The 16395-nt window shown below is 37.8% G+C and overlaps 1 protein-coding gene across 1 annotated transcript in view; it reads left to right on the forward strand.

Moving 5' to 3' along the window:
* The window catches only part of LOC112573491 (glycogen debranching enzyme-like), a gene marked incomplete in the record, with an annotated part of 46316 nt that extends 30343 nt beyond the window's left edge, over positions 1–15973 (forward strand). Inside the window, 11 exon segments of the mRNA XM_025253929.1 lie at positions 1751–1853; positions 2057–2220; positions 2223–2281; positions 3650–3761; positions 4424–4559; positions 4857–4969; positions 5497–5711; positions 6419–6516; positions 7007–7094; positions 9427–9615; positions 10003–15973. Coding sequence (XP_025109714.1) covers positions 1751–1853; positions 2057–2220; positions 2223–2281; positions 3650–3761; positions 4424–4559; positions 4857–4969; positions 5497–5711; positions 6419–6516; positions 7007–7094; positions 9427–9615; positions 10003–10122 — 1397 coding nt within the window.
* Between the last annotated feature and the right edge of the window lie 422 nt (positions 15974–16395).

Consider the following 16395-nt stretch of genomic DNA (forward strand, 5'->3'; position numbering starts at 1 on the left):
AACGAGCGCTTGAGAAGGACTGTTGGGCTCATGTGAATGAGGTTTAAAGGGGTGGCTGGTAATATTTCGTGGCAGTCCAAACTTGAATAGTAACTTACTGTAACGTGAGTGTGTTAACTAAAGGGATGAACCTGCAACAATTTTTTGTGTTTGTGGACAGGTTTTGTGAAGGATGCACGGTCGGAGTTAGCCTCTTGGTTCTGTCAGTTCTGTGCTATGTGCGCGTGCGTGCAGAAATCTACACGAGTAAGTGGTATGGCTTATGCGCCAAGCCACGAAGAGACGCGATTGCCGACTGGTAAGTACAGACAAGTCATGGTCGACTTGCAAGCAGTGAGGTTATGTTGTTCTTCAGAACATGTTATAATATGGGTGTTGAGAGTTATGAAATGTGGAAATTGATTTGAATCTTATATGACTTATATCATACTACGCGTGAGATCGAAGAATGTGATAAAGATGTATGGAGAGGTGATGATTATTGTGCGCGACTCGTTCTGAGGCTACTCTTGTGTTGCTTCAAAGTGTATTAGTTCAGAAACTGGGGTGGGGTGTGTCCTCGCACTATGGTGGAACAGATGTAAGAATGCATTAACAGGACCCTTATAGTCATTGGGTACAACGTGTTGTCAGATTTGATGTTTTATGCTATTTATACAACATGTTTGTTGCTTACTTCAAGTATTTAGTCAACAGGAGAGGCAGGATGGTGTATTCATGTGTGAACTATTCCATGATTTTAGAGTAGGGATATAGCATTTTGAATTCGGACATTCTTGTGTGATTAGTAGATGGAGCTATGTGTGGTTGTTCATAGGTGCATAATGGAATTGTTAACAGTTTAGAGTACCCCTATGGCAGTTCTCTCTTTCCCAAAATAAGTGAAGCTGAAGATATTTACATTTATGGAATACTATACTTAATGGCAGCCACATACTAAGGTCTTGATTATCAGATATATCTGGCATATTTTTTTTTTTTTTTTTTTTTTTTTTTTTTTTTTTTTTTTCAGCAACAGATTGGTTTTGCCTACTTATAGTAATAGGTCAGAGGTAAGATACGTCATATGTCCATTTCTACTGTATTGTGCTGTGAGTAGACATGACTTCTGTCTTGCTCTGATACGTAATGACAAACAATAGCACGTTGCAAGCATTCATCTGTAAAGGCATATTGCAATTGTGCTGTTCGGTCCATTTCACTCTGGGCATGGCAACCCCTTAAGACTTGTCTCTTGATAGGACAAGATCCCTGAATGGTAGGTTCACACCCAGGTAGAATAACTAGTGAAGGTGAATTTTAGGGGAGGTGATGGTACTATCATTTGCAGGAGCTGTCTATCCTTTCACTCACACAGGCCTAGGAGTTGGGCAAATATCTCTTGTTCAGCTGCATGTCTAACCAGGGTCCCCCCCAAGAACTCTCAGTAGTCGTAACTGGGGAACAGGTCGACAGGTCGGTCTATGTACGGACATTAAAACCATGATGGCAGTGAAAGGACAATGATGAAATTTCTAAAAATTTGTTTAAAAATTGTATGTTGTTAGAATAACCTATACAATAGGAAGTAAGGATTACAAGCTGAAAAAAATATTCCTGGGTGAACCATTAAGTACTTGGCTACCTTAATCAGAGTATTTCCAACTGCCATTCCCACAAATGTGGCATGTTGGCCAAATCAGTGTAAAATAATCTGTGAAGAGCCTTTGTCAGAAGCCAGTACTTGATAAATGCTCTGCTTGCATGGCAGGCTTGCCTCACTTTGCTGCTGACTTTTGGCGCAACTGGGGACGTGACACCTTCATATCATTGCGTGGCATGCTTTTAGTCACAGGCCGATACCAAGATGCCAGGTCAGTGCTTACAGCTGTGCACAGTTGTGCATCAACATTCTATCACAGTCATTTGGAATTGTTCATACAGTTTTGTTGCACACACACATATATATATATAGACAAGAAATACTGAGATAATGTTCAGAGAGATTCTTTTTTATTAAAAGCATAGGTTTTTTTAAAAAGTTTCACAGTGTTGTGATTGTCTTGTGTTTCTGCAGAATGCTGATTTTGGTATATGCAGCAACCCTGCGCCATGGGCTGATCCCCAACTTGCTAAGTGAAGGAGTCAATGCCAGATACAATTGTCGTGATTCTGTGTGGTGGTGGCTGCAGGCCATTCAGAATTACATCCTCATGGCCCCAGATGGCATTAAAATTCTGCATGACAGTACAGTAGACTGTACCCAGTTGATGATTCACCTCCTCTGAAACCAGGAGAACGTGTGAGTTATGACAGAATGACCAGCTTTATTAATCCCGATGGGTACTTGTAACTGGGGAAGTGTGTTCAGTTATGAAAAACAGAAAAAAAGAAGTGGTAGTTACAAAACAAGGATAAGGTTAATGGTGCATCATAGCAAAACAAAAAAGCATGCAATCATATATCTAAAACTTTTCATAAAGCACACGTACATCATGCACCCACGTGCTCACACAATCGACAGTTTATTTACGGTTCAGCAGGTGAAGCAGTTGAGCAGAAGGTTCAAAGGATTTCAAATGCCTGTTCTGCATATAGGTATAGTAGAACATTTTTCTGAGCTCTGTAAAACAAATTCTCCTGCTAGTGCATGATCTGGTATGGACAAAATGGTGGTAGCTTTTCTTATAGTTTAATGATTGTAAAATAAGCCAAACCCCCTTCTTAACACCAATTAACTTAGAACAGATATTTACAATTCTTTTCAAACTTTTCCTGTCATAGACAAAAAATGGCACCAGCATAAAAAGGAACAAAAAATAAGACTTTCAATGAATGACTGATACACTGATTAAAAAGTGGCTCAAGATTGCTGTGCTGACTGAAGGAACACTTGTTTACCTTTACCTGCTTTCACAATTCCATCATGCAGACTTGAGAAGTAATGAAATCTTTGGAAACCAATGACTAAGTTCCCTTATCTTACTAGAAAAATCATTTTTCTCAAAAGTTCATAAAAATTGTTCAAAACATTCAGCAAGTCCTGATCCTGTGTGCCATTAACTTTGACTGATTTTTCAGGTACAGTCCTCTTTCTGATTAATAGAAACCACAGATTTAATTCCCTGCCAGGCATAATGAAATTCATCAGCACATAGCTTAATCTGTCTTTTTCACTTTTGTTTTCTCCTCCTTCACATTCCTATTCACTGTTGTGGTTACTAGGTTTGTTGAAATAGTCAATCCTTTTTTTTCAAACTAGATTTTGTGGAAGAAACTGTTCAGCAACCTCTCTCAAAAAACTTCACGCTGTTTTATTGGAGTGTAGCATTTTTTTTAAAAGACCAGCATAGCCTGATCCATTGCCTATCATACATGAAACTTTATATTTGCTGCAGTTCTAAGTCAAGGTTTCAGACTTTTTTCCAGGATAACCATTTCAGAATTTGTATTCTGATATTTTTCTGTGCATGAACAATTTGTTTTATGTTGTGACTTGTAAAATTGTAGTTGCTGTTCTATGGAGGACCCTCCATAATGCAAGACTGTAGCTGATGTGTGTGATTTGTGTGACTTGATTAAGACAGCTTCTTTGTGACACAGACCTTTCTGCTTTAGCAACCCCTTTGTTATATGACTCCAGCAAACGGTGTCCCCAATGTTTGTGCAGGAGCAACCCCTGCATGAGGTAATCCAGGAGGCCTTGAGCAGACATGCATCAGGCATCAAATTCCGAGAACGAGGTGCAGGGCCTAAACTGGATGAACATATGACAGATGAAGGTAATTGATTTGCTAATCTGTTCAGTACAGGATCTTGTGATCCAAAACACACATTAAACATGCTTTTAGAGATTGATTCGGGTCCTAATTTATTGAAAGAAGCATTTTAATTTTAATATAGAGCATAATGCACAGTTTCTTTCAAAATTTCAATGCGAAAGAATATTTTTAATATTTAGGTTGGTAATGTAGACTTAGCCACCTTCTTATCCTCCTTATGAATTCTTAACTGGATGCTACAGTAATGTTGGCCTAATCTGGTGCTGAACTAAACACTAGGCATATTGCAAAAAAGATCTCATATGTTGTGTATATCTTGGTCAGCTGTACCACAAAGTTTTTTGATAAACTTGTGTTAACAACTGAAGTTTGCATTAATCTTTTTTAAAAGCGGTTTAGGTCTGATTGATGCAACTCTGGCTTGTATTTAGGTAGACAGTTCAATACATTGTTCCACTACCAACCCTAAGTTATATGCCACATAGTCATAGAAAGAAATGGGAGGGCCTAATGGATGAGTGGCAAAAGTGCAGGAAAAGTCTTATGGTTGATAAGTCTTAGACTTCTCATATGGTTGAAAGGTAGAACATCACTTCTGAGTGATACAGTATTTGTTTAGAGAGGAAGTTGTCTTAAGCTCGATTTTCTTAACTAATAAACAGGTTTCAATGTGGAAGTTGGTGTTATATGGCCCAAAGGATATGTGTATGGAGGGAATGTTCACAATGCTGGTACCTGGATGGATAAAGTGGGGAGCTCTGTTAAAGCTGGGAACCATGGTCAGCCTGCAACACCTAGGTGAGTGGGCATGCATGAGTAGGAAGGGTAAGAGAGAAGTTAGCTTGGGGGAGAGAAGAGGGCAGAAAGACAAGGGAAAGAAAGCAGAGAGAACAAAAAAGTTGCAGAGAGAGAATTTTGATGTGTCTGTGTCTGGGGTGGGCTTTTGTATATTTGTTTTTATATACTTTGTTCAGTTTAGGTGACCAAAAGATGAAAGATATAATTAATGAAATTCTTTTAAGGTTAGGTTTTATTTGAATTGAAAACCCTGCATACATCAGCATAAAGCCGTTTTCAATCTTTTTTTCTGTGTAGGGATGGTTCAGCTGTGGAGTTAATTGGTCTTTGTGCATCAGCACTGCGTTGGTTGGCACAGTTGAACAAGAGTGGCCAATATCCATATGATGGTGTACAGATTGTTAACAAAGGTGCTTAAGTTACATAGCAAGCTGCAGAAGAAAGGAGATAAATGAAAATAAATGTTTAATTTTTTTTTTTAACTTTATCATGTACAGTTACTAATAATGCTTTCAGGAGGTACAGCTTTTGCCTTTCTCACCATTTTCACAACTGAACAAAGAAGAGAGTAGAAGTTCATGTTTTTTATTGTTCCTTTCTATACACATGAGCAAGTTGACATATATATTTTTCTCTCACTATTATGTGCCTACAGTTAAGCTGGTAATCCATGCATTCAAGAACACATGTTAGCACCCACAGTTATTATTGTGAGTCTAATATCGTCAGTATCCATGCTTGACCAACGCTGACTGTTTAACCCTTTGAGAAAGCAAAATGCTAAAAGACAAGCCAACATGCTTCATATTCCTTTCCTTCATCTTCTCTTAAAGTACCCACATCTTTACTATTATCATGGTGTCTTCCCTCAAAGCTGTATGCATTGTGTGAATGAAAAGTAGACAACTGACTGACTTTATCTTCTTTTTTTTTGCAGACTTCAGGGACAAGAAGATCACCTTCAAGGCTTGGTATGAGGCTATTCAAGCTAACTTTGAAAAGGATTTTTACATTGCCAAGGAACCAAATCCTGCCAATGAGCCTTGCCCAGAGTTGATCATGCGGCGTGGCATTTACAAAGACTGTTATAATGCCACCCAATTCTGGTCTAATTTCCAACTACGTCCCAACTTTTGTGTTACTCTTGTTGTGGTAGGTTGTTAAAATTCTTAGAACCTTACTACCACACACTCAAAGTGATCACCTCCTTTTTAAGCAAAATGTCTACTTCAGGTCAATACATTTAAAAAAAATAGAAAAACAAACTGTAAGATACAGATAACTTTAGGAAGGCATATTCTAACAGTTACTTTCATGACTGTTTGGTTACTAAGTTACCATGTACTGTCATCATCTAAGATTTTTCTTTTCTACTCCAGCCTCTACTCAGACACTAAACCCACTAAATTTACTTCTATGTCAAGTTAATAATATATTCAAGTTTATTTATTTAAATGTTAGGAAAAAATTCTTAAAACAATATCATTCTGCAAATTGAAAATCTTGTTTGGTTACCTTTTTATTATAAATAGGGTGATCTTAGTCTGTGTAGCTGATGCATTTTTTTTTAAATGTGCCTTTTCACTCTCTGATTTTGCATAATGTGTTCTATGCCAGTGTGTGTACCATAGTGGACAAAGAGGCTCTCCTAAAATGCACGAATGTATTTTTTTTATGCATGATTTCTGAAAAACATCACAATAGAGCACAGACATTTGGTTACAATAATCTTATTTTTTTATAAACACATGACTTATGCAAAAGGTCGTAATGAAGCACAATCAACTGCTGCGCATTTGTGAAAAAAAGTCACAACAATGAACAAGCAATCTCTTTCATAATGTTATTGTGTCAACCAGGCACCTGATCTGGTCAATCCACACAATGCCTGGACAGCCCTTACAAAGGTTCAGGAAATCCTTCTTGGGCCACTTGGTTTGAAAACTCTTGACCCAACGTAAGTAACAGATTTATTTGAAATATTCATGATTAATTATTTACTTATTATAAGTTATAAGTCTGAAACCCACTTACAAGCCATTGTATCACTGTGCATGTTCCTGCCATGGATAAGAAGCAGCTTGGATTTGTATTGCCTGTCTTGTCTCACAAAAGCCAAAGCACACTTATTGCAGTACGCAGGAAGGGTAGAGAGAGGGTTGAGGGACTAAATTTTATGAGGTGAATTTGAATAAAGGTAGGGGTGATTGGTGTTTTATGCCAAGTCAGCAACTAAGGCTATATCACGGTAAGCAGCAAGCTCTGTGAACAGATGCCACATGCAGAGAAAGAACAGCGTGCCTGAGCTGAACCCAGGACAGCCCACCTTTACTGTATTGGTGACAGGCTAACCATTGCACCACCGGACCACCCAGGGAAGGGAAGGGATAGTGTGAACTGTGTGTATATCCTAAGGGACTGTCTGGCCAACCTCTTAAATTTTGCAGAGACTGGGCCTATAATGGTGACTACGTCAACTCCAACGACTCATGTGATCCTCGTGTTGCACATGGCTTCAACTACCACAATGGACCGGTAGGTCTAGACTTTGATATCATTCCATAGTTAGCTTACAGGCTGTGATTCCACAGCTACTGGTGTCAGCTTGATATTCGCTCACCATTTTAGTTTGCTTTGAAAATGAAGCAGAGGTCTTTCTGCTTAATCTGTTGATCGCCTTTTGTAACATCTGTCTGGTAATGATTTTTTGTTTTTAACTTTCCATAAGGGAACTATATTGGATTTGTATTTTCAGCTCTGACAGAATTTGTAACATCATTGGAGGTATAATATATCCATTCAATGTATAGCTCTATTTTTCTAAAGATTGTTTTTTTTTTTTTTTGTTTTCAAGAAATTTTCTTGACGATTAGCCTATCATCATATTATAAGTTCATAAGATGGAAATCTAGAATGGGTGTTTAATTATTCTTGATTGAACAATCTGTATGATTACTGATCAAGTTTGCATTTGAAGACAAGTTTGGGAGGTTTAGAGCTTAAAGGTTTATCTTGTGTGATATCTGTCCTTAATGATTGACTTTAGATTGTTGATTCTCAAAATATGATTCAATCAGACCATGTAGAATGACTACCATACACAGTTGAGCAAATCTTCAACTGTCGTATCCTTGTAGAAAAGCTTTTTTATCATCAGTGGAACCTCTACCACAACTTCATTGACTTTAAAAAGGTATTTAACAGAGTCTTGTATGAGGGGCTGTGTAGGGCATGTGGTGCAGAAATTCAACCACAAAGAAGGCCTTGTTCCAGTCATCGAAGTGCTATACAATAGGTCAATGAGTACAGTAATGTTGAATAACCAAATAGGAGCTTACTTCTGCGCCACAGTAGGCACAGGTCAAGGATGTCCACTATCTCCAGTGCTGTTTAATATCTTTTTAAAGAACATAATGCTCGATGCTCTCCACAACCATCATACTTGCATTTCCATTGGTGGAAGACCGATCTGTAACCTACGCTTTGCAGACAATATAGATCTGTTAGCGGGCACTAACAAAGAATTGCAATACCTCACTAAGAGACTGACAGACCAGATGCATTTGGAATGGAGACTGAAAAGACCAAAGTTATGATCAATGGCAGTGGCAAAGCGGAGATCTATATGAACGAGGTACAGCTGGAAGTATTTGCGGTTTCTGGTAGCAGGAGTTTTTTACAAGGTGGGGTTGCGCCCCATGCCCAACCCTCTTTATTCACCTGGACTTGGGACCGGCAAGTTACCTGGGGGGTGTTTCCAGGCGGAGTTGTCAAATTAACAAGACAAGCTCTGGGCTGTAACCACAGGTGAGGCGCAGGGTTGGGAGACCCAGACAGACATGGAGGTCCACAGTGAGGTGGAGGCAGCTGGCATGACATGGTCCCAACTGGAAAAGGACGCCCAGAACCGGGTCTGACGGTGTGGTGTAGTTGCAGCACTATGCTCCACTGAGGGTGATTAAGAACAAGAAGAAGAAGAAACAGCTGGAAAAGGTAATCAGCTTCAAATACTTGGGAGCCACACTCTTCAAGGATGGCGGCTCCACACCAGATCAGAATCACAACAGCAGCAGTGCAATGGCTAAACTAGATACGATCTGGTACCATAAGATAAGGTTTACTACCCTACCAAGTTCAAACTGTACAAATCCCTAGTGGTGCTGATCCTGCTCTACGGATGTGACACGTAGACTCTGCTCACAGAAACAGATTGGAGAATCCAGGCATTCGAGAACAAATGCCTGAGGAGACTGCTCTGTATCTCATACAAAGAACACAGAACCAACGACTTTGTACAAAACAAGATTGTCACACTTGTATGAAACCAGGAACCTCTACTTTCAACAATTAAGCGACGTAAGCTGGTCTTCTTTGGCATGACACCTTGTTGAACACTATCTTCTAATGCACCTTGGACCCCAGGAAATAAAAAGTTGGACCACCAATGCTAAAAATCAACTCGGCGCCAAAGAAAAGTAAGATGACATGTTTTACAAACATCAAAGACTGTGAACCAGGCGGACCACTTGTCCGGACCACACTTTGGAAACCACTGTCTAAGACCTGCTATCAAAGAAAAACTCTAAAATAAGAGTGGCTGGCCCTGTCAGCTGTCGCATCTATCCATGTGCTCCCCCAACAATAGGTGCCGGTCAAGGGATGACTGATTCAAAAAGTGTTCCATTCACAAGATGCTAGCCTTCAAATATAAACATTTTTACCTAAGTCTTTTTTTGGTCTGATCTGGGTTTTTTTTCCATGATATTGCTTATTTCAAGTTTTCAAATTAAATATGACTGTTGTATATGATGACTATCAATGACATTCTTATGCTTCCTGCCCCTTCTGTCACTTTTTTAAAAATCAGGAATGGGTTTGGCCTATGGCTTATTTCCTGCGAGCTAAGCTCTACTATGCCTCTAAGTTGGATAAGTCAATTCCTGGGATACTGAAAGACACCGCTGAGTTTGTTGATGCTGTTCTTTGCAACCATTACCAAGCACTTATGCAGTCTCCATGGAAATCTTTGCCTGAACTTACCAACACAAATGGATCAGTAAGCTTCTACTTTTGATTGCAATTCTAAACAAGGAGAGCACATTTTCTTACTACCTGTTTGTTCAACAGAAGTGAAAATTGTCGTATTTGCCTCATTAATGACCAGTGTGTAATATACTTCCACACTTTAACCATAATTTTCAGCCTTAAAATTATACATGTTTTTAATCAGTTTCGATAAATTATGGTTCAGATATTACTACTCTTTCAGGGTTAGGGTTAGGGTCAGATTCTTAATATCACACATTATGTTTGAAAATTGTGTCCGCTTGAAATGTGTATTAAGTCATAAAATAGGGTAATAGTGTCATTTTGGACACATGTTTATAATATTAGAATTGCAAAAATAAAATAGTGTTTGAGATTATGTTCTTTCTGCTTTCAGTACTGTGCAGACAGCTGCAGGGCACAGGCCTGGAGTGATGGCTGTATCATGGAAGTACTTTATGATCTGGAGCGCATTGAGACTGCGGACCGCCCATCCAAAGTCAATTTGACAGCCTAGTCTCCATGCAACATCCTGTGCATTTTTTAAGAACTGTGTCAGAGATCAGAGCAAAATGTGTTAGGATTTGAACTTCCTTAGCACATTGCATACCAAGTACTAAAATGCAGATATTTCTTAAGAGATGAGATTTGAGCAGTTGCTTTTCGTTACAATCATTATCACCTTACACTAAAGTGTTTTGAAAAGGAAAAAAGATAAAAGCTGAGGAGTGACCCTAATCAGTTTTCTTATCATAGTGTCTCTGCCCACTTTTTCTTTCTTTCTTTCTTTTTTTTCTTTTTTTTTTTTTTTTTTTTTTTGAGGCCGGGGAGATTAGTTATTGACTGCAAATATAGAGTTTGCTTGCCTATCTATACATATTAAGCACCGGACAGCGAATAAAGACTTAGTTTTGTACTAAAGTGTAATGTCAGTGTATGAGTGCAACGTAAACAAAATGAAGGCCTGCCAAAGAATTATCTTCAAATTTTCAATGCCATTATTAGCAGTGACTGATGCATAGTGTTGGCAATGTTTTCTGTATTGAACACAAAAGGCCCTGTTCAGTAACCTCCAACGAAATCATGAAAAGATTATTTAAATCATACAAATATTCTATTCCTTTGCAGTACCTGTGCATTTGGTACTACACTAAAAACTGTTTTGGTTTTATATTGTTTTAGACAGCAAAACAGGTACTTGGATGTATTCAAAATCACCTACTTCTCAGTGACCATGCTTTTTTAGTAGCTGTCTTGAGATGCTTTTCAGCTTGTCATTTTTGTTAACTGTAGTAGTAAATTGAATGAATCGGGTGTTGTTTTTGTATTTACTATAAATCTAAGGTGTGATTGGTTATACACACACTTTCATAATGCAGTACAGGGGGTCCTTGACTTACGACATTGTTCCGCTCCTTCGTCACTTCATAAACCGATTTTCACTGTAAGTCGGAACATACGTACATACTGTACATAAATAAATACTGTAAGCACTTATCCTATCCTAACACCTATCCTAACTCAGTAATTATCAAAAAACACATATATGGGAGATGTGTCGTAACCACGAAACATCATAACTTGGGACTGACGTAACCCGAGGACCTCCTGTACTTTCTTTCTTCCTGTCTGTGTGTTAGGAAATAGATATGCTGTCATTCCTGATCTTCATGTGTATTAGTTAAGAGAGTATTCATGAATCATTTTTGACTCTCTAAATTTGTGAGTATTTTACATAATAGTGGTTTAAATTTTGCTTGTCATCATTAGCATTGATATTCTTTGCTTCGGGTTACTTTCTGAAGATTAAGAGAAAGAGAAGTTATACTTCTGCTTACCACAGCATCCTGTTAAGGAAGATGAATTGTTATAGCTTTATCATCAGTAACGCTCTAATCTCCAGTATTCATTTAGACTGGAGAAGATAAATGTTAGTCACCAACTACCAGTGGTAGCAGCCATTATTACAGTTACTCAGGTGAAGGGTGATCAGTATTAAATGAAAACTATACGCTTGATAATGCATATGCAAGTTCTCAATAGCAGGCTTAACTTGACATTAAAAATTAGTTCTTTTGTAAAATACATGGTTTTCAGAGCTTTACAGATTATGATAAGATTTTATGGAGTTGTTTCCAGAATGTTCTGAGGTGCTAAAAAATACGAGGCAACTAATAGCAAACTGGTGTTCCCATCAACACAGCAAAGTTTATATACAGGTAAACTTATAGTACATGTGTTTTTTCCATAGCTTCTTTCCACAGTTCTGGGTGCAGTTTAGTGTTTCTTACTACCATTGTGAAGAATCCAAAGACCTCGTTATTACATGTGAATCATGTGCATTTATTTACTGGTGATTCCTGCTTTATTGGTCCTAGCATTTGAATATCATTCCATTTGTTGTCCCAGAGTGCATCATTCCATGCTTGGCTGTAAAATCTTGTAGTTCAGTTGACCCTGTACATGTAGACCACAACTGCATTTTTTATAGAATTGACAGTGCAAAATGTTGCAAACTTGAGGGCTTTGACCAAAGATTTGAAGGGATACATAATCAAGGCTTTCTAAGAAAGTAGAGTCACTTCATGCTCATAACAGACAAAATGATGAAGTAAGAAGAGGTTATTGAGTAGGTTTGTTAGGTAATGCAAGTAGTTTGAGTGCACATACATGTTGTTTCCTTTCAAAAGATTGGCTGTGAGTCCTGGATTAATGTTGACTGCCGCAATAGAGTCTTTCAGAATTGCCATTTGTGTTTTGCTGCTGTAATCTGTGATCTGGGTAGATTGGTAGTGATGCCTTTTTCTCAGGTGTTGTTATCACTTTATGTGCTGTTTTTGCCTTTTAATCAATATTGATAGTATCCATAAAATTCCACTGCAGTGGCTTGACTTACAAGGTTGCTAACAATTACAGTATTTTTGAGGTACTGTCTTGACTTCATCGATACAGCATTGTTCAGAGATACTACCCATTATAGAAGAATGTTATATAAATGATGTCTAGTCCATTAGATGTTTTTCATTTTTACCTGATGGCATCTTTGAAGAGCATTTCTGAAAAGAAGCCTTTTTTTCTTTAAGTTTCCAAACTTTTCTTCAACTTTTAACCAAAGCAATGATCATTAGGAGTTGTTTGTTTTTATGAAATAAAATTAGTTACTTTTCATGCTCGTTTATGTTTCCATGGAATTTACGTTATTAATCATACCCAGACTATTGGCCTTATTAGATGGTCTTTTAATCAGGGAAACAACAGTATTTTCACCTGTTCCAGTCTTGAACACACTTTATGAAGCATGTAAGGTTATTACAAACTATTTTTTTCCCATTCCTAATCACCAGATACGTAATGAGAACAGTTCTTGCATATCTGTATGGGTATCTATTGAGACAATGTTTTGTACTTACTATTTAATATCTGCATGTCTAATGGTTTGTTAGTTCCTGGCTTTGTTGCATGTACTGCCTTCTGGTACAGTTTTTAATTGTTTTTATATGTGGTTTCTGATAAAAATAATTTTCATTTGCTGAAATGAATGATTACTCATGGTTGTTTTCATGTCTGGTGATACAGTGACACACATCGTTTATTCATTCATCTTATCATCAGTTTTTTAATGCTTATACATATTTTTCTGTAATGGTGTTTAGGAAAGTATAGGTTTTTTTTAGGTCTCTGTATTATCTGTATAACCTTTGTTTTTTTTTTTTAATCTTGTTTTCATTGCCTGTCAAGATGAATTTGTCTTGTGTCATTGTAGGTAGGACTTGGAATTTCAGCATTGCACATCCATCATTACAAAGATGTCCATCATAAGCATATCAAAGTTTCTATAGTAGTCTTTATTTGATCAAAATGTTTCTTTGAGTATTATCCTATTTTCACACAAATATCAGCCTTTTTCAGAAACATACATGTAGGCATCTACTCCCCAATGCCTGACATAGGCTAGGGGCCATTTTTGCTGCATTCATCAGAGAATGGTAATGTACAACTATTTTCAATCATACCATACCTGTGCTGTTTGATTGATGTGATTTTGGCAGCCATGTTTGCATAACATATACACTTGCCCAAAAACAAGGTTTACTCTGACCATTTTTATTGTTGCTGTTCTCATTTGCCTATTTTTGTTACACTTGGAGGCCAGCTCTCGAAATGAAACTGACAGTCATCTGCAAAGCATCCAAAAGTTCATACAGCTTGGTACCGAGGGGCATCTGCAACAGCCAGACCTCTGCCCTCTATTCCTGGAGCAGTGAATCACCTCAGGAGAACTTTGGAGCTGACACCAGATGTAGCTTCTGGTAAAAGGGGAAACTTTAGTCTGTTGTACCATATTGAGGCAGAAAATCATCAATTATATGGTTGTAGCTGTTTGGTGGGCATGACTGTCTGTGTCAAGCCTTGATGATTTTCTTCATCTCAGTTAGACATTGTTTTTATCCTGCTCATCTTCAGCCCTAAGTTTTGTATTTTCTGTTGACCTGCTCATTGTTTGTAATACCACAGTGTGAAGGTATCCACTGCAATGCTGTTTTCAGGCAATTAATATTGTTCATTGCTACTATCAGCTAGGGTAGCTGGTTATTGCTAGCAGCTTGGAGCACAGAGCATCTGTCATGAACACATGTGGATCTGATCTTCCTTTGGTACTTATGCTGTTCACTACACAGATCAGGCCTCCTATGCAGAAAGCCATGATTGGACTATTGTCAAAATAACATGAAAATTCTGATGCAGGTGCTACTGTATGATATAGCACTGCAATAGAGGTCTCTGCTTCGGAATTTTCACAATCACAACGATAGTCCAATCTGGGCTTCCTGCATACGAGACCAGGGCTTGAACTTAAGCTCTATCGTTGGTGCATTGAGAGCCTGTTGGTGTGTCTATCATCAGCAACTATCCATGAGGGTGCTGGATGTAAAATATAACATTTGGGATAGCATCCATCACTCACCCATCTGTGTAAGTCATATCCATGCTTTTTGTGGGTACTTTTCTTCTAGCATTGCAAATGTCAGGGTTTTCTTGCTTGTGTCACTGAGTTGGCAGCGGAGTGGGGAATTTTGATACATGTGACAGTGCGATTGTCTCTTCCGAGGAGGATTGTTAAAAGGCTGGCCATTTTTCATGCAGTTGATCACAATCCTTTTACTTGGGGCAGACATTAAACATTTAATTTCAAAATCATGTTAATGAGAAAGGCATGAGTTTATGACAGACTAGTGTTATAGGTACATATTTTTTGTGACTCTTAAGAGAGATGGCTGATTTCATAAACATATGTGAGAGAACTTAAGCACTGGGTTCAAATATGGTATCAGTACCTGTGCTGTTAAAGAATCAGCTTCTGAATTGAACAATTTCCATGCTGTTTGGTGTATGAAGGAGACGGTCATTACAAGTAAATTATGTAGTCTTTCTGGGATAGTCTGGGTGTGTGCTCACCTTTATGATTATGTTGAACTAGAGAGAGAATATTTGTAGGAACAGTGTTGACTCTAGTTTAATTTTTAATGTAACTGATCATGTAACACTATCTTAAAGATAATCAACCCAGACCATTGTTTAAGGATTAGTATATTATGAAGCATTGTGTGCAGTATCTATGCCAGTTTCAAACTCTAATTCCCCTGTACAAGAATGCCTTCTCCTAATTTCCCATATTTCAAGCTATAAGTGTGTAGAGAAAGTGTGCCATCTGACAACATTTTGGGCCTCTGCGCTGACAAGATCACCTTCTTGCAGATGTGATTTAATCATATACTCATCTTCTTCAGCTCCCCACCTGGGAGATTTACAGATACCATGGGCATAGGGACATGCAGGCTGGATGACCTTAATCTTCATTTAATAATTAACTCCGTTTTTTATAAGCCTGTATTCTCGGTTATCAAACCCCTCGTTAAAAAATTGCAGTGTAATGTTAGCTGAATTTGTAACTTGCATAGCTGTACACTATATGAATCTTGTGTTAGATGCAACACGGGAGTCTGGCGTTCATGAATGAAAGTTTTTGGCAAGTATCTGTGACCTGCAAATATTACCCAAATACCCTTTCCCCTTAGATCTAGATGGGGCTGTTGCTTCTGCAGTCTGAGACTGACAGTGTGAGGGCCTTTTTCTTCACTGTCACACACTTTGAGAATGTTTTTTGCTCTTTCAAGTAGTGAAATTGGGTGTGTCCAGCATTTCTGTTTAATATTGAATGTAGTAAATGATTGCAGTTACGTGGTTTTCAAGGGACATTAGATTTGGGATTTTTTTTCACCCCAATTTTATACATACATGTTTAAAATGTAACCAATATTTACAGTTTTATTTAGTCTGAGCAAACTAATAAACTTTTTGAAGCAATATCTCTGTTTTATTTTGTTCTCCCAAGTAACTGTCAAAACTTTCCACAAGGTTACACTCCACATTTAAAATCAAAGATTTTGATAACCCCAGACCAAGTGGATGTTGATGTCTGTTTGCCTAAACATTTAATATAAATTTCATACTTTGCACAACATGCATGAGTATTTAAAGAATTTTCTCATTTAAAACTGGAATTTTATGGTTAGGTTATTGCTGTATGTGACAATAACATAAAAATATAAAACATTCTGCCCTGAACATTTAGGTATCTTGGTCAGCATCAGTGAAATGAGAATGAGGTTTTAGGAATTGCTAGTGTTTCAGTGACTTCCAAAAGGATAATCTGAGAATGATCAGATTTATCAAGGGTAACTTCTTTGCAGCTTCAAGTAATGAACAAAATTCATACAAATTAGTACAA

The sequence above is a fragment of the Pomacea canaliculata genome, linkage group LG10, assembly GCF_003073045.1.
Source record: "Pomacea canaliculata isolate SZHN2017 linkage group LG10, ASM307304v1, whole genome shotgun sequence".
Classification (NCBI taxonomy): domain Eukaryota; kingdom Metazoa; phylum Mollusca; class Gastropoda; order Architaenioglossa; family Ampullariidae; genus Pomacea; species Pomacea canaliculata.